Source organism: Thamnophis sirtalis, unplaced genomic scaffold (genome assembly GCF_051295495.1).
Source record: "Thamnophis sirtalis isolate CommonGarterSnake01/CBP01778 unplaced genomic scaffold, rThaSir2_p1.2 scaffold_5, whole genome shotgun sequence".
Lineage (NCBI taxonomy): Eukaryota > Metazoa > Chordata > Lepidosauria > Squamata > Natricidae > Thamnophis > Thamnophis sirtalis.
The window spans coordinates 1,475,791-1,499,042 of NW_028261385.1; the positions used below are offsets into that span (position 1 = coordinate 1,475,791).

The window sequence follows — 23,252 nt, forward strand, 5'->3', positions numbered from 1 at the left end:
TGCTTAACAAGGCCGCAGGGCTCACCCGGACAGCCCTCACCCCCATCCCAGCCTGAGGGGTGCCGGCTTCTTCCTCTGGGCCAGGACCGATGGATGCTGGGAGGGAGACCTGGGGCCACCCCAGGGCAGGAGGAGGGCAGGGCGACCCTCGGAGACCGGACCCCAAGGCTCCCTACCCAGCTGTGTGGAGGCCTCCACGATGCTCCAGGGGACGTTCCGCCTCTGGCCAACGATCACATCCAGCACGTAGGCCTTCAGCCCGTCGCTCAGGATATCTCGGATGGCCGGACACAGGTACTTCAGGACGAGGTGCCCCACATTAGGGCTCACCGAGCTGTTCCCCAGTTTGGCCTGGAGGAGAGAGGAGAGGTTAGAGGGTGGGAGCCATGCCTGCTCTCCCCCCTCCACAGCCCTCCCAGCAGTCCTCCCCCGGGCCCAAGCCTTTCCCTCCTCTCCCCCTCCGCCGTGCAGGGTTGGCAGAGACCTCAGCAGGCTTTGGGGCGGTCCTGCTCTTGGATGAAGCTGCCAGGGTCACCTGCTGCCTGGTGGGGATGGGGCCGCCAGGCAAAACCCCGGGGAGGCGGCTTTCCTGGCAAGTAGGGGGGAGGGGGGGGAATGCGCTTGGCCTGGTTGCCCACCTGCCCATGAAGTCTGCAAGTTACCGTAAGAGCCAAGACGGTCCCACTTGAGTCTCCTCCTCACCTGCTCCTCTTTCTTGGGGCTGATCTTCCATCTTTTCCAAGCCCCCCCCCCCCACTTCCTGCCCCCTTCCACTGTCACATACCTCAAAAGGCCATGTCAGGGAAGGCCTCTCACTGGAACGATGGAGGCACTGAAGGGAAAGGAGGCCAAGAGTAAAGCCAGCTCACCTTCACTCCAGGATCCCTGCTGGTCCCAAAGTGGGCCACGATGAGGTCCACGGACATGTTGATTGCTTTGACGAGGCCTGGTGGGCAGAAGGAAGAGAGGAGGCTGAGCTTGCACCACCCCTTCTGTTGTAATATAGTTCCTTGTGTAGGTGTGTGTCCCCCATGGCCCAGTTCATCCCGGGCATGCAGAGTCACGCTGAACCACACAGGAGGAAACAAACTCCTAATACTCCATAACATCCTGATAGTTTCATAACATAACATCCTGAGATGTGCCCTACCAATGACGCCCAGGATTTGACCATATATAGACTGAGCAGTAGATTAGAAATTGTACTTTTACAGGCTGTTTTTACTCACATGCTATTGCTCCTCCTGCCTTTGTCCTATCTCAATAAAAGGGGCACTCAGACCCCCAATCTGGGTTGCTCCATCCCGAGAAAGGTCGTGTCCTGTCTTTTCTCAACATTGGCCTCATGGGCGAACCACGGGAACGTTACACCCCTCCTTCCTATCCAGGACTTTGGAGGGCCTATTCTGGCTCCAGAAATTTGGGGTGGGAGGGCTCTTCTGTGTCAAATGACCCCTCCTCTCAAGCTATATGGGAGAGGGGGCTGAAAGCGTAGGGAGTGCAGAGCAGCTGGGGGACCCTAAAGACCCCAGTCTCCTTTCTCCAAAGACCCCCCTCCCTCCAAGAACCTCCTCAGTACCTCCTGCAGGGGAGAAAGATTGCAACCACCCCTTGTCTGCCCCACGCATGGAACATGCTCCCCAGGCCTAACATTTGTGGGGGCTTAAATATGGAAACAGCTCAGGGGGGAGCAGAGCCTCCTCTCCTGACACCACCAGAGGGTCCCATCCCCCCAAGCCCCCTCAAAAGACGGCTCTGCTCCGGGCAAGGAACCTCCAGCTGGGCTGCCACAGTTGGAGGGCACCATGGCCTTCCTCACTGCCCTCTGTCCTCTACCTCTGCAAGCAGCAGCTGCTGAGAAGGCCCCCACCTGATACCCCCCCCACAGAAACCCCACCCCCAGCACCTATGGAAGAAACCTTGGAAGGGTGCAAGTGCCGGGGGGCCGTCCCCAGCCCCCCCCCCCCCGGACCACCCTTCTTCTGCAGCAGATCCACGGAGACGGACTCTGTGTTGCCATCAGGGGAGAGGCAGAACTCAGCCGGCGGCTTCTCAGCCAAGGAGAAACAGTCGGGGAAGAAGTCGGGGAAGCTCTGCTGTGGCTCTTTCACCGGGGGTCCTGCAAGACGCGGGGGGGAGGGGAGGGACACGGCACACCCACCTGTTACTTGATGGCCTCCGGGGCTGCCCAATTCCAAGCAGCCTCTGGGTGGCTGAGCCTGGGGAAAGCCACGGCTAAAGAAAGTTAAATCCCATCCGTGGTATCTCTGACCCCAGAGAGACCCCAGGCCAGGTTGAGGAAGAGACCAAATGGGGGTGCGGGGGAGCCCTGAGTCAAGCCCACGGCCCCCATGGCCCCCGAGCAGCCTTTCCTTGGGCTGAGCAGCCAAGGGCAGCCACGGAGGGGAGCCGCCACAGCCGAGGCCCACCGTGGAGTCTGGGTCCGGAATGGCCCACCGGCATCTCCAGCAGAGGGTTCCCTCCAGGGGTCTTGCTCTCCGGCGGCTTCCAGTCCAGGCATCCGGTCAGCCCTGCCAGGTCTGAGACGCGGTCCAGCCCCAGGGGGTTCCTCCGCCGGTACTCTCGCCACTTCAGGGCTTGGAGGGACAGGTGGTTGGCTGTGGGTGCAACAGGCCGGTTGCGGGAGGGGAGCCGAGAAGGAGACAGAGGCAGGTGGCCGTGAGCGGCAAGAGTGGCATTGCAGCCAGGGAGACTGATCCATGCAGGGGAGCCACCTGGCCAGGGCCTCATGGGTTAGGCAAGATGGAAGGGGTGAAGGGGGCCCTGCCTACCAAGCAGAGACCCCCTCACCACCTCCTCCCCCACTTTGCCTCTGGTGAAAGGGCACAAATGGGCTCAGGACCAGACAGGTCTGCATGCCCCCCCCCCCCGGGAGGCTGATCCCCCACGTGGAGCCCCCCTCTTGGCACTGCCCAAAATGGCCAGGGAGGCAAAGGGCCTGGAGGCTCCCTAGGAACAGGGCTGGTCATCTCAATGTTCCTGGCTGTGAACTGATGGACTTTCAGGGTCCCTTAAACCCTCAACTACAAGGGGCAGAACAGAAACCCCCTCCCTCCCAGTTATTTACCTTTAGGACAAATGAACACATAGACACATTCCGGGCATGCAAAGTTAAGCCTTTCCTTGCAATGCCCACCTACCATTGAGAGGCCGGGTGATGCCAACGCCCAAGGAGCTGAAGCTGGCAGCCTCACTGCCCCCTATCTTCCATTGGGGTTCACTGTGGGTCTCCGCTCCGGCCAGGCTCCAGCCCCCGGACAACAACGGCAGGAGGGATCCAACTGGGAGCCGGTCCTTGGCCAGTGGTGCAGGCAGGCCTGGGGGTTCCTCCTTCTTGGCCACCGGAGAGGGGCTCTCACTCTGCTTGTGTGAGGCACCGGCCCCTGTACGCCCCTGGGTGGCACAGCTGCCAGCAGCTGGAGAAGCTCTGTGCTGGGCAGGAGGTTGGCAGAGACTGGACAGGACTTGCTGCGGGGGGGCTGCGTCTCCGGGGTGGGCGAGCAGGAGGAGGACTCCCCGCTTTGGAAGAAAGGCACGTTGTTACGCACCGGAGAGTAACTGCCCAGCGGGGACAGGCGAGTGGTCTCGGGCCCCGGCCCACTCTTGGCATGGCCGTCGCCTAGGGAAACCGCCCCATCGGCAGAACGCTGGCCTTGCCCCACAGGCCCCTCGGTGGAGGTGGAGGACTGGGATGCAGAGGAGAGGGTTCGGCTGGCTGGGCGAGCAGCAGTGGCAGCTGAAAGGCTGTAGAGTTGGGAGAGGCTGGAGGCCAAGTGGCTGTGCAGGGCCCGGCCCTTCGCCGGCTTGGGAAAGTGATGCTGGAAGACGAAGGGCTGGATGGGCAAAGTGGTGGGGCGCTGGTCCTTGCTGTAGCGCACCACCTTGCCATCTGCTGCGCCACCTGCGGAAGGGAAGGAGAGCAGAGGTTGCACTGCCCAATGGACGAATATGGCACAGCTGAGCCCAGCCCTCTGCCCTGTTTGACCTGATGTTCTTGGATGGTGGGGGACAGGAGGAAAGGCAGACCCCACCCACCCATACCAGCAGGTTATGTACTCCCTAAGGCCTCTCCCCCGCCCAGACTCTGGCAGATAGGGAGACCCCCGGTTGGTTATTCCCCAGCATGACCAAGTTGGTGCAACCCGCATAGCCAGCACAGGATGCTGGGGGAAGAGGGTTAAGACTGGCTTATCCTGTGCCCAAACCAGAATTTTGATTCAAAATAAAGAGTTCAGGGCTTTGGGGGGGGGGTGTCCCTCAATGTCCCCTTTTGGTGTTTCTCAAGACTGGGCAAGGCCTGCTGGATGGTCCTTTTGGATCTAAAGTTTCCCGTAGAGATGGTGATAGAGAAGAGCACGTCCTGCTGATCACAGGGGCATCGCCAAGTCCCTGATCGATCCAGGAAAAGCTCTTTTTCTGAAGACAGAAATGCAGCCTTGAAGCTGCTGAAGTTGGGACAGCTCCAAAATGGAAAGAAAACGGAAGAGAAAGTGTGTCGAAGTGGTGAGGAAATTTAATTATTAGAAAAGAGATTACCCCAAAAAAATCATAACTAAATTAAAATTGAAGACAGAAGAAAATAAGCGGCAAGATTAAACTACATTAAACTTAGTGTGTTATATTTTTCTATTTTTTATTTTTACAGATGGAATTTCTGCAATTGTTTCCTATTTTTTAAAGTGGATGGGTTAGTTTTTCTTCTACTTTTTATTCTTTTTTTTTTTCTTATACTTGTGGATTATAAATTTCTTTTTTCTACAATGCTTGATTAGATTGTTTTCCTCTTAAGAATTCTTCTCCATGATTTTGGAATATAAAGAATATAAAGAGGGCTGTAACAGCAGGAAAAAAAAGTAACACTGCCACTTTAAGGCTGGAAGCTTGGAAACATTGTTTTTTCTTTCTTCTCTTTGATCATTAGATTTACACTTCAAGGCATTTCAGTTTGTTTATTGGGAGAGATAGTGGGAAGAGCACTGATTTTTTACACAGGTGCTCTTTGGGAGCTCTATAAATTGCTGGACTGGAGTGAAGATAAAGCCTTGAACTGAAAGATTATAATGATCTTGCTTGAAATATAACAAAAAGCTTTGAAAGCTATAGTGGCAGTGTTTATATGTTGGAAGAATGGCGCAACACGAAAAAGAAACTAATATTACAAATGATAATGATTAGGAGCTGAGGTGGCGCAGTGGTTAAATGCAGCACTGCAGGCTATTTCAGCTGACTGCAGTTCAGCAGTTCGGCTGTTCAAATCCCACCAGGCTCAAGGTCGACTCAGCCTTCCATCCTTCCGAGGTGGGTAAAATGAGGACCCGGATTGTTGTTGGGGGCGATATGCTGACTCTGTAAACCGCTTAGAGAGGGCTGAAAGCCCTATGAAGCGGTATATAAGTCTAACTATTGCTATTATGTTTGAAATTCAAAAAATATTAGTAATAACAGAGAAAATTGAGGTGAGAATGGACAATGTAGAACGAAGATCAGCAAAAAGAGATGGAAAAATTGAGGACATTTACCAAACGGAGAAAGTTGAGGACAGAGTTCCAAAAATTGAAAAAAAGGAGCAAAGAGATAAGAAAATTGTTGATACTGACAGTAAAGCGTGGTTGGAAATAGCAAAGAGTGGACTATGGAAAGGGGAGACAGATGGACTGGAACTCTATCTCAGACCTCAAAGTACAGAAGAAGAAAAGAGAAAATTTGATGGAAGTAAGGAGAGAAATCTTGACAGAATTATCGATGATAACCAAAGATAAGTTGACGGAAGGAACAAATGGAGGGTTTCGAGTGTTCATAAAATATGCAATGAGCAACAAGTTGTGAAGAGAAGTCCATATAAGACCTACCAAGAAAACAACCAGAATATTCATTCTACAAATGGCATGAGATATAAAACTGCGCTACTTGTGGAAACACAGGTTGATGTCATGAAAGTTTATAATAAAAATTAAGTCAAACTTAGTTAAATTTAGAGTATCATGTATAAAATGATGGGAGAACAGTTATAGCCATATAAATGAGTAATATACTGGAAGAAGGAAGACTTGCCTACAATCCAAGAATGGACATTGAAAGTTACAAATTTATCCGAGATGGCTAAAATATCGGCATATCTTAAAGATCACTCAAGTGAGAGATATAAACGAGACTGGGAAAAAATGGATTGACTATATACAAAATAAATACGGGACCAAGAAACTCCAGTTAGCCTATGCTTAAGATCAGAAATGATTTAAATTGTTTAAAGTTAGTTCAGCAAGAAGAAGCTAAGGTCAATGTAGAATGCCATTCATTTCTTTATTTCTTTTTTTCAACAGATTTTAGACTGTGTTTGTTAAAAATCCATATCGTGTACGGGTTCTGGAAAGTCAGGGGGGAGGAGGAGGGGGGTTGGGGGGAGGGGGGAGGGAGGGAGGGGTATGCATTAGGCTAGACAAGAATTTGGTGGTAAACTAGAATTATTTTGACATACAAAAAATTGTACTTTGATGTCTTACTGATTGAGGAATGATGAAATGTTTGTTTTAAAAGAAATAAAACTTTTGATTTTCAAAAAAAAAAAGTAACAAATTAAAAAAAAGAGTAATATTGATAACAATGCATATATACTGTATATACTAGTTTGATGACATGAAAGTTTATACAAACTGCAAATGAGGACTATGAATGGAAGTATAAAAGTTTTTGTTATTAAATATAACCAGTTTTTATTTAGAATATGTTATAAAGATGTAATGTCACTGGATGGTTTTAGGAGGACTTAATGGAATGCCATTTTATAGTTTTACTTCAAATTTAGAATATTTCATACAAAAGGATGTGAAAGCAATGCATGTTTAATAGTTACAATAACTTTTTATATAATACACTGGATTGATGATATGATAATGACAATAATGTATACATATATATCAGACTGATAATTTGTGATTTTATATACAATTGAAAGTGAGGACTATGGAAATGATGCACAAAAACTCAAACGACGTGATGTATATGATTGAAGAAGGTTCTATGTGTTACATCTTTGTCTGTCCAGAAAAGAACAATAGTACGAGAGAGAGAGAGAGAGAGAGAGAGAGAGAGAGATTGAGAGATTGAGAGATTGAGAGATTGAGAGATTGAGAGAGAGAGAGAGAGAGAGAGAGAGAGAGAGAGAGAGAGAGAGAGAGAGAGAGAGAGAGAGAGAGAGAGAGAGAGAGAGAGAGAGAGAGAGAGATGTTCCTTCAATGAAAACCAAGAATAAAACTCAAAAGCCATGCAAGACATGGCTGGAAAGAAAAAGGAGGATTTGGCGTACCAGATTGGGAACTTTATTATATTGCGGCCACCCTAACATGGCTAAGAGAATGGATAATGTTGAGAAATAAAAGATTACTCAAATTGGGAGTTCATGACCTCCAAGCAGGATGGCCTGCCTTCCTGTGGTATGAAAAAGGATTTGCACATAAATATTTCATTAGACACTACATCAGATAGTCCCTGTTATTAATATGGAACAAAATTAAACACGACCCCTATCCCGAAACACCCATTTGGCTAGCTACGATGGAAGCATATATACACCCAAATTTAATTAATATGGAAAATATTGTTACATATAAAGAGTTATTGAACAGACAGAGGGAGATCAAAACTAGATTAGAATTGGCATCACAAGGGGTACAAAAATTGTAAATTTAATAAATTTATATGCCGCCCAATCCCGAAGGACTCCGGGCAGCTTACAAAGTACAAGACAAAAAGGCAAAAGGTTAAAAAATAGGGAAAGAGAAACAGATTTAAAAAGCAACGCACCATACACTCAATCTAGGTGGGGCTGGACCTCATTCATGAGGTCAACAGCCCCAGGCCTGCCGGAATAGCCAGGTTTTAGTGGCTTTTCGGAAGGCCGAGAGAGTTGGAAGGCTCCGGATCTCTGCGGGGAGATCGTTCCACAGGGCTGGAGCAGCTACAGAGAAGGCCCTCCCCCGAGGGGCCGCCAGCCGGCATTGTCCGGCCGATGGAACCCGGAGAAGGCCCATCCTGTGAGATCTTATCGGCCGTTGGGAGGTATGTGGCAGAAGGCGGTCTCACAGATATCCGGGTCCTAGGCCAGACAAGTAGAATGGTGGTCCTATTTACAGATACAATCAAGGTTTGCACAGGACAGGAAGAAGGAAGGCATTGCTAAAGATTACACAATATTAGATAAACTTTTGATACAAACAGAAAACAGGTTGATCAAAGCGTTGTATAGATTTTTGTTGGAACATAAGGTAGAGGAGGAACATGTCAAAGAAACTATGGTCGCCTGGGCGAAAAATGTTGGTTATAATGTGGAATTGGCTAAGTGGGAAAAACTTTGGATACTTAATTGGAAACTAACATTGGCTATGGCGTATAAAGAAAATCTTTATAAGATGTTCTGCAGATGGCATCTCTCCCCAGCACGGCTCTCCAAAATGTTTAAAAATCTGGCCCCAAATTGTTGGAAGTGTAAAAAAACACCAGGCACTTTTTATCCTATGTGGTGGACATGCAATGAGGCCAAAAGATATTGGAAAATGATTCAATCATGGTTGGAACCAAGGACGTGCAGTCAGGGGAAGCAGGGGAGGCAGAGCCTCACCACTGTCATCATGAAAAGAAAAGAAAATTAAAAGGAAAAAGGCTGAGCTAGTTGCTGCCAGAGTCACAGTGGATGACTCTGCTTAGTGCTTAACTGTTTAAAAAAGCCTCTAAAAAGTGCTCTCTACAGGAGGCGGCAGGAGAATGAGATGCCTCATCTAGCCTGACTTTATGATCACTTGAGCAGAGCTAAGCAAGGGTTAAAAGCCGAAAAATTCCTTATGTAGATGAGGCACGTCATTCTCTTGCCTCCTGTAGAGGGCGGTTTTTTAGAGGCTTTTTAGAGGCTCTGGCAGCAACTAGCCCAGCCTGAATTCAGCTCTTGCCTTTTTCCTTTTACATTTTTTTTCTTTTCATGATGGCAGGCAAGAGCAGAGTTGAAATCCTCTCTGAAACAGCTGGAAAAGGTATGTGTGTGGGTCGGAGGGAGGGGGAGGAATTCAAAAAGTTTGATTGCATGCACAGCCACGTTGCCTTTTCAAACACACACACTCACACACACACCTGGATAAAAGTATATAAGTCCAGCTTCATTGATCACAAGGTTTGAAAAGGCACGTGGCTCCACCTGCAATCAAAGGCTCGGATCGGAAGGCAGCAGGGGAATTGGGGGGGGGGGATGGCAGAGGAGCTGCTTTCAAGCCATTGGAAAATATATCCAATCCAACTTCCGTGTCTGTGTTTGTTTGAGAGGGAGGGAGTGAGAGAGGGATCCAACTTCTCTGTGTGCGTGTGTCTGTTTGAGAGAGGGGGGAGGGACGGAGAGAGGGAGGAAGGAGGGGGAGGGAGAAGAAAAAGAATGAAGGAAAACTTTTTCGCAAAGGAGAAAAACAAATGCTATCGCTTTACATCGGAATTGAGCATGCCTGGCTGTGGAATTCTGGGAGTTGAAGTCCACAAGTCTAAAGAAAATTTGAAAACCCTGTGTCAGTGCCTCACCAGCCATAAACCTCACCGCACGTCACTGGTTGGAACAATTGGTGGGAGACCAAATTTTGTTTAAACTAGAAATTTTTCTCCTAGGCATAATACCGGTGGGGTTTAAGAAAAATGGACTCTTTCTAATTATACATGTACTAACTGCGGCGCGCATAACTTTTGCGCAATATTGGAAAAAAGAAAATACGCCATCAGAGCTAGATATAATCAGGAAAGTGTTGGCCTGTGCAGAAGCAGATAGGCTCACTCTTGGAACTTAAAAATAAAGGGGAATCAGAATATTTTGAACTCTGGAAGAGATTTTACGATTGGTATAAGACAAGGTGACAAGACTGGAACAATCTGTATATATTGTGATTGGACAGAAGAATAAATAATGCGCTAAGTAGGCTAATACCCCCTCTCCTTCTCTCTTTCTCTCCTCCCTTCCATCTTCCTCTCCTCCTCTCTATAATTGTATATAGAGAACAAAAAATAAACAAACTTTTTTAAAAAGTTGTGCTTCTTAATTGGAGAACCTGCATTTGCCCTGTTACTTTCCTCATTTTAGTTCACTTCTCCACCCTAATAAAACCGCTTTTTCATTCTGCGGCCCAGGATGTCAGTTTTTCCATCCAAATTCAAACAATTCATTTAAAAATAAATCAAAAATATAGACACTTTTCTGAACTTCCCCTATTATCTCTTTCAAAATTTAGACTTCTGCTTACTAATGTTTTATCCTGTTGTCTGAGAAGAAGCTTCCAGAGGCCTCCTGCCCACACAGTCATTCCAGTCCCTGCCCCAGTATCAAATTTTTCAACTTTCAGTTTCCAAACTCCAGGGGTGCTCAAAAGGGTAAGACGCCTTGGGGAATGTAAAGATGTTTTGGTTACTTTAACACAGTGTTTCTCAACCTTGGTGACTTTAAATCCTGTAGACTTCAACACACACACACGCCAGGATAAAAGTATATAAGCCCAGCTTCATTGATTACAATTTGAAAAGGGCAACGTGGCTCCACCTGCAATCAAAGGCTCGGATCGGAAGGCAGCAGGGGAATTGGGGGGGGGAATGGCAGAGGAGCTGCTTTCAAGCCATTGGAAAATATATCCAATCCAACGTCCGTGTCTGTGTTTGTTTGAGAGGGAGTGAGTGAGAGAGGGATCCAACTTCTCTGTGTGCGTGTGTCTGTTTGAGAGAGGGGGAGGGAGGGAGAGAGGGAGGAAGGAGGGGGAGGAGAGAAAAAGAATGAAGGAAAACTTTTTTGCAAAGGAGAAAAACAAATGCTGTCGCTTTAAATCGGAATTGAGCATGCCTGGCTGTGGAATTCTGGGAGTTGAAGTCCACAGGTCTAAAAAAATTTGAAACCCTGTGTCAGTGCCTCACCAGCCATAAACCTCACTGCACATCACTGGTTGGAACAATTGGTGGGAGACCAAATTTTGTTTAAACTAGTAATTTTTCTCCTAGGCATAATATGCCTAATAAGCTATGCTGGCTGGGGGATTCTGGGAGTTGAAGTCTACAGGATTTAAAGTCGCCAAGGTTGAGAAACACTGCTTTAACATAATGTAGATGTGTTTTGGTAAGAAACTACATAAATATCGTAACATTTTATTTGCTTCATTTCACAAGTTCAGCTGTCTTTCCCTTTTTGTCAAACGTTATTTTGTTTGAGAGGGTTAATACTGTTGGCCTCGTTTCCTGCAAGTGTGATAACTGGCCTGAAATGGCTTCTTAAAAAAAGAACAAGCCTGGGAACATTCACTCACATGAGCAACCTAATTGTGACTGTTGCCATCTGAACTCCAAACATCCTCAGATACGCCCTACTGTTAAGAGAGAACAAAGTAGGGATGATGCTAGAAACTACCCAGCAGCCAGTCGTGCAAGAGGCATGCAAAAGTGCCTGAAAAGTGAGAACAAGCGAAAAGTTCTTTCGTGATCCCCGTTGTAAATTCACGGGTGACAATCTTGAACAAGATCCAGGAGAGCTGGGATCAAGCCAGAACTCTTGGGAGAGGAAAGCTAGATGCCAAAGAGACTTTCACCGTGAAATTTGACAAACTGTTTGACATCCTCAACTCCAAGTGTCAAATTGTTCTGTGTGCCGAATTCGGCTGCCCTGCTGGCTATAAAAAAAGAAGCTCACATTAGCTGCACCTGCTGTAAGGAGACAAAGGCGCCACTGAAGGAACATGCTTTCGTTCGAGGTCAGAGAGAGAAGACTAGTTCTGGAACGAGCTCCCCGTGGAGATCCGGACCCTTACGACCCTCCCGGCCTTCCGTAAAGCTACTAAGTCCTGGCTGTTCCGGCAGGCTGGGGGCTGTTAAAGCACCCAGCCCCGTCTTAATTGTGACTGTTGTGAATTTTAAAATTGTTTGTATTGTCTTATTTATTCCCTCCCCTGTTTATTGTGAGCCACCCGGAGTCCTTCGGGAGTGGGCGGCATACAAAACCAATAAACCGAAACCGAACCGAAACCTTTTGGATCGCACCAGATTAGTTCACCAGATGCGGCTGAGCAGAAACGAGGAGGCAAAAGGCAAAAGGGGCAAGACGATGAGACAGAGGCTCACTAAACATAACCAGAGAAGTATTCCAGAGATTTGGATACTAGGTTGGTTAGGTTTATTTACGTCATAGGTTTATTTCATTTATATGCCGCCCTATTCCCGGAGGGACTCAGGGCGGCTAACAAACCCAGGGAGGGAGTAATACAGACAAGGCAAAAACAACAAACAGGATACAGAGAAAATTTAAAAACAATCAACAGTCACATAATTCAAGCGGGGAAGGGAACTCGTCAACCCCAGGCCTGTCGGAACAGCCAGGTTTTAACGGCTTTACGGAGAGCCTGAAGGGAGGTGAGGGTCCGGATCTCCGCGGGGAGTTCGTTCCAAAGGGCCGGAGCAGCCACAGAGAAGGCCCTCCTCCGGGTGGTTGCAAATCGACACTAGCCGGTAGATGGAATCCCGGAGGAGCCTAGTCTGTGGGATCTAATGGGCCTTTGGGAGGTAATTGGCAGCAGGCGGTCTCTCAAGTACCCAGGTCCAATACCATGAAGGGCTTTATAAGTGACAACTAGCACCTTGAAGCGTATCCGGAGACCAATAGGCAGCCAGTGCAGCTCGCGGAGGATAGGTGTGATGTGGGTGTACCGGGGTGCACCCACAATCACTTGCACGGCTGCATTCTGGACAAGCTGAAGACTCCGAATGCTCTTCAGGGGCTGCCCCATGTAGAGCGCATTGCAGTAGTCCAGTCTTGAGGTCACAAGGGCGTGAGTGACTATTGCGAGAACCTCCCGGTTCAGGTAGGGACACAATTGGTGCACCAGGCGAACCTGGGCAAATGCCCCCCTGGTCACAGCCGACAGATGATGTTCTAAAGTCAGCTGTGGATCCAGGAGGACTCCCAAATTGCGAACCCTGTCTGAGGGGCGTAAAATTTCACCCCCCCAGCCTGAGAGACTGACCCCCCAGACTGACAAATGAAGTAATTATCTCTTATGATGAAAATGAAGAAAGACGACTGATGATGAAGTTGAAGAGGAACGTGATGGAAGTCATGAAGAGGCCTTAAACCAGGGGTGTCAAACTCGTGGCATCACATTGTCGCTATGTGACAAATCGCGACTTTCCCCCCTTTGCTAAACCAGGGGTGGGCTTGGCCAGCCTGTGATGTGTGGGCTGTGACTAAGGCACCCCTGCCTTAGGCCAAACCCATGTGCCCTCTACTTCAAAAGAAAAGACAGAATACAGTAGATTAGAGTAACAAATGCCCCTATGCAGAGCATAGTTGGTCTACGTGCCACTGCTGCCATTACCACAGATGCCTTCATAGAAGCTGGCTTGATCACCAAAGAAGACAAGAGACTCGTGGTTGACCACAATAAAGTCAAGAGAGCCCAGGAAAACATTATGAAGTCCCTAGACCAAGATTATGATGAGCTCTGTAGGAAGGGCGGAGTAGAATGCATCGTCTTCGATGGCCGTATAGATGCAACTAGAGTTATGCTGAAAGCAAGCAGTTCAGACTAGCAATTGCCCAGAACCATGAAAGAAGATCATCATACTGTATGCAGGGAGCGAGTGGAAGATTCCCTTCAGAGAAAGGCTCAAAAATCAAGTGATGGCAGATAATCTGGGGTATTTCGTGAAGAAAAAAAGGCACCGACAAAAGCTTGAAGGCCACTGGAGGAGATTCTACAATTGTTAATACTGGATGGGAAGGTGGTGCCATGCACTGGGTAGAGGTCATGCTTGACCGGAAGTTGATCTGGTTGGTGTGTGCACTCCACACGAATGAGTTGCCCCTGCGACACTTAGTCACAGAATTGGATCAGAAGTCCTCGTCTAACAACAAATGAGCATGTAAAATTGTCAACATGCAACAGGACTTCACACTGATCCTTCATTCACCAGAGTTTCAATTGGTGAGTCTCTCATTTCACTGAGTGAAAAGTATTGTAAAGGATCTCTCTACTGATCAAGCACATGGATGTAGGATCACAAAGGAGAAGTCCCCACAGATCTGGCTCTTCTGGATATTGGCCCCATAAGCCATTCATGTTGGTTGACAACTGCAAATAGGTGTTGTCGAATATGGGTTTCAAAACATGGCTTTAAAGGCAACCCCCCCCCCCCAAAAAAAACCTTGAGTTGGAATATATCATTGGTGTGTAGTACTCCTGCTGGTTCAACATCAAAGTAAAACATTCCTGGATTGAAGTCCTGCGTCATGTGCTGTTCCAGCTGCAAGTCAGACTGCAAAAGGCAGCTGTAGTAGATGCTGTTTTGCCAGCCATTCAGCCCTCAGCATGGTACACTTTCAGTGAAATGATCATCCAGACACTCTTGTGTTCAGAGCTGGTGAGGAAAAGACCATTGACTTGAGGAGTGCAGACGATGACACGCTGGGAGATTTTTCCGTACGTGCAAGAAAAACGCCTTGAATCAACCCCAGAGCATTCACTCTGCTGGAGCTGATTGACAGGTCTGAAGGTGTATATGAGCCACCTTTGACGTGTAACCTCACTGTAGAGAAATAAAGAAGTTCATTGATGAACCAATGTAAGTACCACAGTGGCCCCGTCATGCCCAAACAACAGAGAGATGGGTGAAAGAAAGCCAGCAGAGTATATCTTCATGAGAAACGTGAGGGTTAGATCAGAGGCCAAGAAGCAAGTCGGCAGCTAAGGTCGAAGAACGAATCAACAAGCCTTGATGAAACTCACTTAAATATTTTTGTAACTGATAATTGCTTTCTGATGTTAGTTTATGCTTGCATGGATTATTTTTTTGTTTAGCCAGATAAGATTCATGCAGAGAAAAAAAAACTTTTAATTTTTGTAGAAGTTTTGTAATTTTGAGAAGACAAAGTTAACAGTATTTGTTGGATATGATCAGACGTGGATTTACCATACCAAGCTAAACATTTTGCAATTGCAAAATAATAGCAGAATTTGAATTCTTGCGGTAAAGACACATATTTTTAGAACCCCCTCACTGAAAAAAAAATGCAAAACTTAATTTTCCCCCATTACATGACATACCCTACATGGCTGCAGAGCATCTCTTTGTCCAGCCACTCCTTAAGGACAATCAGCGGTCACAGTTGTGGCCATGGAGACTCACTTCTGGTGCCCACAAAGCTCACAACAGCTGTCTACGCTTTCTTCTTCCATCCTCTCCCTGACAGGCCCTAGGCAGGCATAGAGGCTGATGGCCGAGCAGGGGCTGGAAAAGTACTTGGAGACCAAGTGGAGGCTGTCCTCTCCAGACTGTCTGACACCAGAAAAGGTGCATCAGGCCACAGTTCTGGAGCATTTGGCCCGGGTGGGACGGTGGCTAATGGGTGGAGTGGGACACTCAGACCCAATTCCCTCAATTGCAAGGAGGAAACAGTTTTCCTGCCCAAGGAATCCAACCAATCGAACCAGCCACAATAAAGCTATGGAAGCACCACCACCCTCCCTCCTTTAGGATCTATAGCAATAGCAGTTAGACTTATATACCGCTTCATATGGCTTTCAGCCCTCTCTAAGCGGTTTACAGAGTCAGCATATCGCCCCCACAGTCTGGGTCCTCATTTCACCCACCTCGGAAGGATGGAAGGCTGAGTCAACCTTGAGCCGGTGAGATTTGAACCGCCGAACTGCGGATAACAGTCAGCTGAAGTGGCCTGCAGTACTGCGCTCTAACCACTGCGCCACCTCGGCTCTTTTTTTTTTCTAGAACAGGGATGGTGAACCTAGGATACGGGTGACACACTGTGCCATTTTTGGTGACACTCCGGGGCTCTGGTCCCTCTGGAAGTCATACGAGAAGGTCTTGCTCTCGCACAGCCTCTGAGGCTTCCAACAATTGCACGAGGGTTCTCGTGCGACATTCCCAGGCCCGTTAGCAGCCGTGCCCTCTTGGGAGGCTTCAGAGGGTCCAGAGGGGGGGAATCCAGAGGACAGGAACATCCAGAGAGTCCCCTTTTTTCCAAACTGGGTGGGATGACACACCAGCAGAGTCACGTGAGGCATTTTCTCAATTTTTGACACGCCAAAAGATTCGTCCTCATTGATCTAAAACCCATCTAACCTTCTCAACCTGCCCAGCTTGGTGGCTCTGGCTGCAACGCACAGTGACCGAGGATGGGCCCTGGGCAGGACAGCCTGTCCCTGTAACAACTTCCATGCTCTACCCTGCCAACAGCCAGGGGATACCTCTGGGCCCCAACTAATAAGGATTTTGGGGGCAGTTTATTAATAGAGAGGGTCTTCTCCTGGCCAAAACCCCACTCATTTCCCTCAACTGGCTGTGAAAAAGAGGCCACTGGGCATTCGGGGGCAGGGCAGGGGGCTTACCATCAGCTCGGGCTCGAATGTCCTTCTGGCCAAAGATGCTGCTGCCACCGGCCCCCATCTCTGACACTGCAGAGAAAAAGAGCTGTTCGTCCCCCTCTCGCCCACAGGTGGGCATCTCCCTGAAGCCGAGGGCTCTTCTGGCATCTTCGCCTTCGGAGCGTGCCAAGGGCAGGGGTGGGAGGCTCTGGCTGTGCCGCTCCTGACTCTCCAGAAATACGGAACTGTTCCTCTGTCCCTCAGGGATGGGCGAGAACTCCAGGGACGAGTCCCGGCTGGTCCGAATGGGTGGCGAGGAGCCGTTCTTCTTCCGGCCCTTGGCCAGCTCTGCAAAGGAGGTGACCCGCTTGGGAGGGGAGCTCTGGAGGGCCAAGGAGGGACTGTCGCTCAGCTTGACCGGACAACTCAGCATGCGCTCCAGGGAACCCAGCTGGCTGGAGGGGCTGCGGTCCAGGTGGCGGTCGTAGCTCCGTGAGCGCTGCCTGCCTCCAGCCAGGCTGGGCGGGGAGACGTTGATGTAGACCTGCCCTTCGATGGCGTTCTTCTCCAACTCCTCCTGTGACTCATCCCGGGACCCCTCCGTGTCACTCTCCTCGGGTCTCTGGAAGAGGTAATACTCGGTGGGCTGGAGGGGGCTGCTCCTGGCCTGCTCCTCGGAGCAGCTGGTAATGGAAGAGCCAGGAGGGCTGGGGGAGGACTGGGAGGACAGGTCGCAGGTCACCAGCTTGTAGTAGTTCTGGGTGGCCACCACGAGCCGCGCCTGGCTTTGAAAGCACGCAGTCAGGTCAGAGCCATCGGACGGGCACGGATCGCAGAGCGGTGGGTAGGAGTTGCAGTTGGCATCCAGGACAGGGGAAGAAGGGTGGTGGCACCCGCAGGACTTCCCCGCCCCCCCCAGATCCTGCAGCTCTCCGGGCAACTTTGACTCCTGTGACGAGGAGTGCAAGTCGAGGTAAAAGGCGGCCATGTCTGACTGGCTGCCTGAAGAGGAGTCGCAAGACAAGGGGCCCGAGTTCAGGTTGGTGTGAGGCTGGCCGTGGCGCCTCTGGTAGAGGGTGCTGAAGTTGACCAGGATGCCATCGGAGCTGTTGCAGGAGGAGTCACTGATGTAGCCCATCTGCTGGTCCAGGGGCTCTGACTGGCTCGAAAGGCTGTAGCACCGGCAGCGCTGCAGTTCGGAGTTGGAGCAGCTGCATGTCCGGCTGCGGACGACCTCCGGATTGTTCATCAGGTCGTCTGACTCACTGGCCCACTCCTGCTCCAGGGAGAGGCTGTTGGGGTCCCCACGGTGGCAGCTGTACTCATCCAGCTCCATGCATTCTGTCGCTAGGTGGCCCTTGTCCTGAGCCTCCTCGTCGGCTGCCAGGCCAGGGCAGCCTTCCACCGTGTCCATCCGGTGGCTGCCACCCCAAGGCCTCACCACAGGGCTGCTACCGTGCAGATGGAAGGGAGGCAGTGCCGGCTCGTGCAGGCGGAAGGCGGACCGGCCATCGTGCAGGTGGAAGGACTTCTTCCCCGGGTCATCCTCCGAGAGATCCCAGGCCTCGCCGTCCCTCTGCAGGAAGGGGTTCTGCCGCCGGGGGGCTGCGGGGGCAGCCAGTGTGTGGGAAGGGCTCTGCCCACCCACGGGCTCCTCTTCCGGAGCTCTGAGGAGGCTGCTGTAGACCAGCGAGTCTGCCTGCAGGAGAGTCCTCTCGGGGAGCGAACTGGTCCGTCTGACCCCCAGGTCGGAGGGAAAGAAAGGGTTGCTGCGCTGGCTGCCGCCGCCGCCGCACTGCCGGTCCGGGACCTGGCAATGCACCAGCGGAATATGGTGAACGATCAGCGTTTCTCCTGTCAGCTTGGGGGGGCTATCCATCGTCGGTCCCATTCGCCAGGGCACCTGCGGCATCGAAGCTACCCATGGAAGGGTCTTGGGGAACGGAGCGGGCAGGCAAAAGTCGACTCCTCAGGGCAGACCTGGCAGAGACAAAAACGGCACCCTGAGTCACTGAGGGCAAAGTCAGCTTCCAGCAGCTCCCCCCAACCCCCAGCCATATCTCAGGGGACGCCTCCTCAGCAGCCCCTCCCTGGGACTTTGCAAAGGAATCTCCCACAGGGGGGAGGGGGCACGGGCAATTCTGCAATCTCCATACAGGACCCTTACCCAGCGGCATAGTGACGCCCCCCCCCGCCCCACCTGCCTGGTGCCTCCCTTTCACATGGGGTGGGGGTGGGGTCTCATCTGGTGACTCTGGCTTACGACCTGGCTGTGGAGCAGACGGGGTCTCTGGGCCCAGCGGGTCCATCCACGTGTCCTGCGTTAGGCAGCAACCTGATCCCAGCCCAGCCAAGAAGAGATTGGGGAGCCATCTGATGTGGTTGCCCACTTGGCATCCCCACAGGAGGGAGCACAATTTGTGTGTTTCTGTTACGCTTGGTGGTGTTGAGGAGACGGGAGGGGGGAGCCCCACAGGGAAGCACTTGTGGGACTCTTCGCCTAAGCTTCCCTCCTGAAACCTTCGAGAGAGAGAGGGGCAGAGGGTGGGGGGGCAGCGAGTCCCAGCAGCCAAGGGGGTGGGGGGCTTCACTTCTTCCTGCTCCAGGACGCTGGTGGGCCGGTTGGAAAGAGGTTGCTGGAATGAAGGTCAAGGGCCAGGAAGAGGGCCCCGTCTTGCTCCATCCCCACGGTTCCCATCTCTGTGGATAACTCTGGTTTGTCCTGATTCAGACAAAAGTTTGAAGGAGCCAGCCAGTGTGTTGTGGTGCTGAAATGGCTGGAACCAGGAGCGTCCTTCTCCCGCCTGAGGCCCAAGCTGGCTAACCTTGGGCCAGTCCAAATCCCTCCTGAAATTCTGCCCCCCAAATGGCACAAAACCTCTACAACAAGAACAACATTCTTTTTGTGTTACGCCCAGGGTGGATCCCAAGGATCAGGCAGAAGGGGCCCAAAGTCACTCGATGGTGACATTGGAGGCCTGTAGATGTGTAAATAAAGGCAATAAAATACAAGGCCCGAGCCCTTCCCAGAGGCCACCCCAGGCTTTCCAGTGGCAGCTGCCAGATTTCCTGGCCGGAGCTCTGGAAGGGCCAGGCGCTTCCATTTAACCCGGTTTGTGTCTGATCACGAGGGACGGAGGGGATGGTCCAAGATGGCCGGCTGTGATGGCGCAATCCAAATGCCACCTGGTTTTTGGGGCAGATGTGGTGGAGGAGAAAACGGGCAGAGCCTTCAGAGCAAGCAGGATTCGGCCCTTGTGGAGTGCAGCTGCCTCTGGCTCTGGCCATTAAGCCGGCTACAGACTCTGCCCTGCTGGCCTCCAGGCCTCCCTGTGCCTGGGATTGGTCAGAAGCCGAAAGACATGGGAAGGAGCCCTCCTTGCCCCAGGCCCCCTGCCCTCCTTCAGTGGGTCTTTTGCTGAGAAAAAAAAACAGCTAAATCTTCTGTGAGCAAAACCCAGGGGCCTCTGGAACCCCCTCTCCCCCTCACCACCTTCCCCTGCTCTCTCAGCCCCAGAGAAAGCCCCCCCTTTGCACTCTCAGCCCCCAGAGAAAGCCCCCCCCCCCTTTGCACCGGTCCCTTCCCCTCCCTTTGTGTAGCTGAAGGAGTGGGGTTGGGGGCAAAAGGCTCTCCAGCCGAGGGCTTGGAGCTCAGGGAGAGGAAAGGCTTTAGGAAGCAGAGCAAGGTTAAAGGGGGGGGAGGAAGGGGGGAGTCCAAAGGGAGAAAAGAGAACAAAGGCTGGGGTATCACAACGGATCCACACGCACTGCACATCAACACCCCCACCCCCCCAGGATAAGAGGGCCACCTAAGAGAGCTTCCACCTAAAACCAGGACTCTCTGCCTTCTGCATCTAACTCTGCTCCTCACCAAAGACACACACACACACACACACGCACACAACGCGCACACACACGCGCGCACACGCACACACACACACGCGCACACACACACCGGTCTCCACCTCCTGATCCTCCCATCGCCGGGTCCAGAGGAGCCAGTCGGCAGGGCTCTCTACAGGGCTAGCTTGGAGAGTTCAGGAAAAGAGGCCAAGCACACACAAACACAAACACACACACACACACAAACACACAAACACACTCTATCTCTCTCTCACACACAGAGACAGCACCAGAGGCCCCAAAGGAGCTCTCCCTTCCTCTGTGGAGAGCTGAAGAGCCAGAGGCCGGACATCCTCCTTGCAAGAGGAGATGGGAGGCAGGAGAGCCCCTCCTCGGTCATGCCCGGCCCTTTGGGGACAGGATTCTCATCTACAACTCCCCTCCCATGTTGTCCACAATCCTGCCAGTAGCACCCCATGGGATGATGACCACCCCCCACAAAAAAACCTCTCCACTATTTGTCAAAGCAAAAATAATTCCCCTGAATGCCCCCCCCCCCAGCTCAAACTTTGCCCAAAACACCTGCATTCAAAAATAGAGACCACCTTTAAAAATCTGGAGAATCCTGATTTGTTCAGGGATCTGGAGAAACAAAATGCATGCAAACGATGGAGGGGGAGAACGGATTAGTCCCCGGGGGGCAAAAATCAGGAGGAGTCCGGTAATTCCTTTTCCAACTCCCAAATTTTATTTAAAAGCGGCAACTTTTGTGAGTTCTCTCTGAGCTTGTTTTCCTGCAGGTGTTTCGTTACCCAACTAGGTAACATCACCAGTGCTAGGAGGGAGTGGGGCTGCTTTGCTCTCTCTGTTTACAGACAAGTGGCTGCTCTGTGAAGGGTTGGTGGGGGTCTTGTTTCCCTCTTTTTAGCTCCCCGATTCGGCTGCTATCTTGTTTTGAGTTCTTTATTTGCAGTATTGCTTACTGCTAGGTGTAAATCTCTCTGCTTATCTGGATGTTGACTGCAGCTCAGGAGATGTTGTGGCCTTTTATCTGTTCGATTTTTCTCTCGTCTAGGGAGTAATCAAACGTGGCACGACAAAACCGCGCTTGACTAAGCCGCGCCCGATTAAACCGCGTCGCTGACGTCATCAACAGGGCGACAACAGCGAGCGCGGAGAAAGAAGGGCGCTTTAAATAGCGCTTTGAAAGCAAGCCGATTCAACTTAAGGTAAGGGTTAGCTTTAGGGTTAGCTTTAGGGTTAGGGTTAGGGTTAGATTAAGGGTTAGGTTTAGGGTTAGGGTTAGGGTTAGGTTTAGGGGGGTTAGGTTTAGGTTTAGGGGTTAATTTTAGGTTTAGCGTTTACAGTGTGCTTTTGTCTCCGCGCTGTTGTCGCCCTGTTGATGACGTCAGCTACGCGGTTTCGTCGAGCGCGCTTTAGTCGAACGCGGTTTTGTGGTGGAACCATAATCAACAGCTTCATCAAGGAACCACCAAGAAGAAAAGACTCCCACCCACACCGACAGGGCAAGTCCTTGGTATATAAACAGAGAGCAACCTCTCCTCCCCTCTAACACTGATGATGTGACCAAGTTGGGCCATGAAACGTCTGCAAGAAAAGCGCTGAGCTTAGAGAGCACCAAGGACCCCAGAAATAGCTGATATCTCCAACAAATTTACAGGACAGAAAAGAGGCCGCCCGAATCCTGATTCCCCCCCTTGTGAACTAGGAGCAGCAAGATAAGCCTTTCAAGCTTTTGGAAAAGGGGAGGGGCATCCAGGGGCAGGGCTACAATTCACAAATGACAGACCCCCTCCTGGACCGAGGTGGCGCAGTGGTTAGGGTGCAGCACTGCAGGCCACTTCAGCTGACTGCTATCTGCAGTTCAGAGGTTCAAATCTCACCGGCTCAGGGTTGACTCAGGCCTTCCATCCTTCCCAGGTGGGTAAAATGAGGACCCGGATTGTTGTTGGGGGCGATATGCTGACTCTGTAAACCGCTTAGAGAGGGCTGAAAGCCCCATGAAGCGGTATATAAGTCTAACTGCTATTGCTATTTCAGTCTGGGGGAAACAAAGGAGGAGGGGGATTTGCAGACACTGTCATGGAGAAAATCTGTGTGGTTGCTAAGACTCGGCCTGTGCCACCCCTGGCAAACCCAACTTCCATGGCATCTTTCCCGGCCCTGGCTGCCCACACAGGGGCCTCTTCGGGAAACCACCCTGGGCCTTCCCATCTCTGGCCCAGAAAACGCCAGGCAACCCCATGGAACAGCCAGGGCTGCCCTGGGGCAAGGAGGGCTGAGCCAGCTTCCTTCCTTCCTTCCTTCCTTCCTTCCTTCCTTCCTTCCTTCCTTCCTTCCTTCCTTCCTTCCTTCCTTCCTTCCCAAGAAGAGGGAAGACCAACTCCCCGGTCTAGAGGGGCTTCACTGTAGCCTCATTTTCCCTGGCCTCCAGAGCTTCCTTGGGAAGGGCGTCAGGAAGTTTGAAGTTTGAAGTTTCATTTTATTTATATGCCGCCCTATTCCCTAAAAGGGACTCAGGGCGGCGAACAACTCCAACGGGAAGGGGAGCATACAAATACAAAATAAACGTTTAAAATGACCAACAACCACATCTGTCGAGAGGGGAGGGGAGCTCATCAACCCCAGGCCTGCCGACACAGCCAGGTCTTAACGGCTTTCCGGAAGGCCTGGAGGGAGGTGAGGGTCCGAATGTCTGCGGGGAGCTCGTTCCAAAGGGCCGGAGCTGCCACAGAGAAGGCCCTCCCCCGGGTCATAGCCAGATGGCATTGGCTGGTGGACGGAACCCGGAGGAGGCCGACCCTGTGTGATCTAACGGGTCTTTAGGAGGTAATTGGCAGCAGGCCGTCTCTTGAGTACCCAGGAAGGATGAGGGACCCCCTTCCAAGTACAGCTGTTGGTGTCAGGAAACCCAAGTAGGAGCTTGACCAAGCTCCCTGCCCTAGAAAGCACCCAGGCCCCAGCAGTCGCCAGGAGCAGTGAGACTCCCGCTCTGCC

The 23,252-nt window shown here is 51.0% G+C and overlaps 1 protein-coding gene across 1 annotated transcript in view; it reads right to left on the reverse strand.

The window, feature by feature from the left end:
* Positions 1 to 23,252, reverse strand: part of RUSC2 (RUN and SH3 domain containing 2) — a 32,454-nt gene that overhangs the window by 5,000 nt on the left and 4,202 nt on the right. The window contains 7 exon segments of the mRNA XM_087715191.1: positions 177 to 351; positions 870 to 946; positions 1,976 to 2,119; positions 2,430 to 2,618; positions 3,162 to 3,446; positions 3,449 to 3,922; positions 16,416 to 18,371. Of these exon segments, the coding sequence (XP_087571317.1) occupies positions 177 to 351; positions 870 to 946; positions 1,976 to 2,119; positions 2,430 to 2,618; positions 3,162 to 3,446; positions 3,449 to 3,922; positions 16,416 to 18,303 (3,232 nt within the window). The 5' untranslated portion in view covers positions 18,304 to 18,371.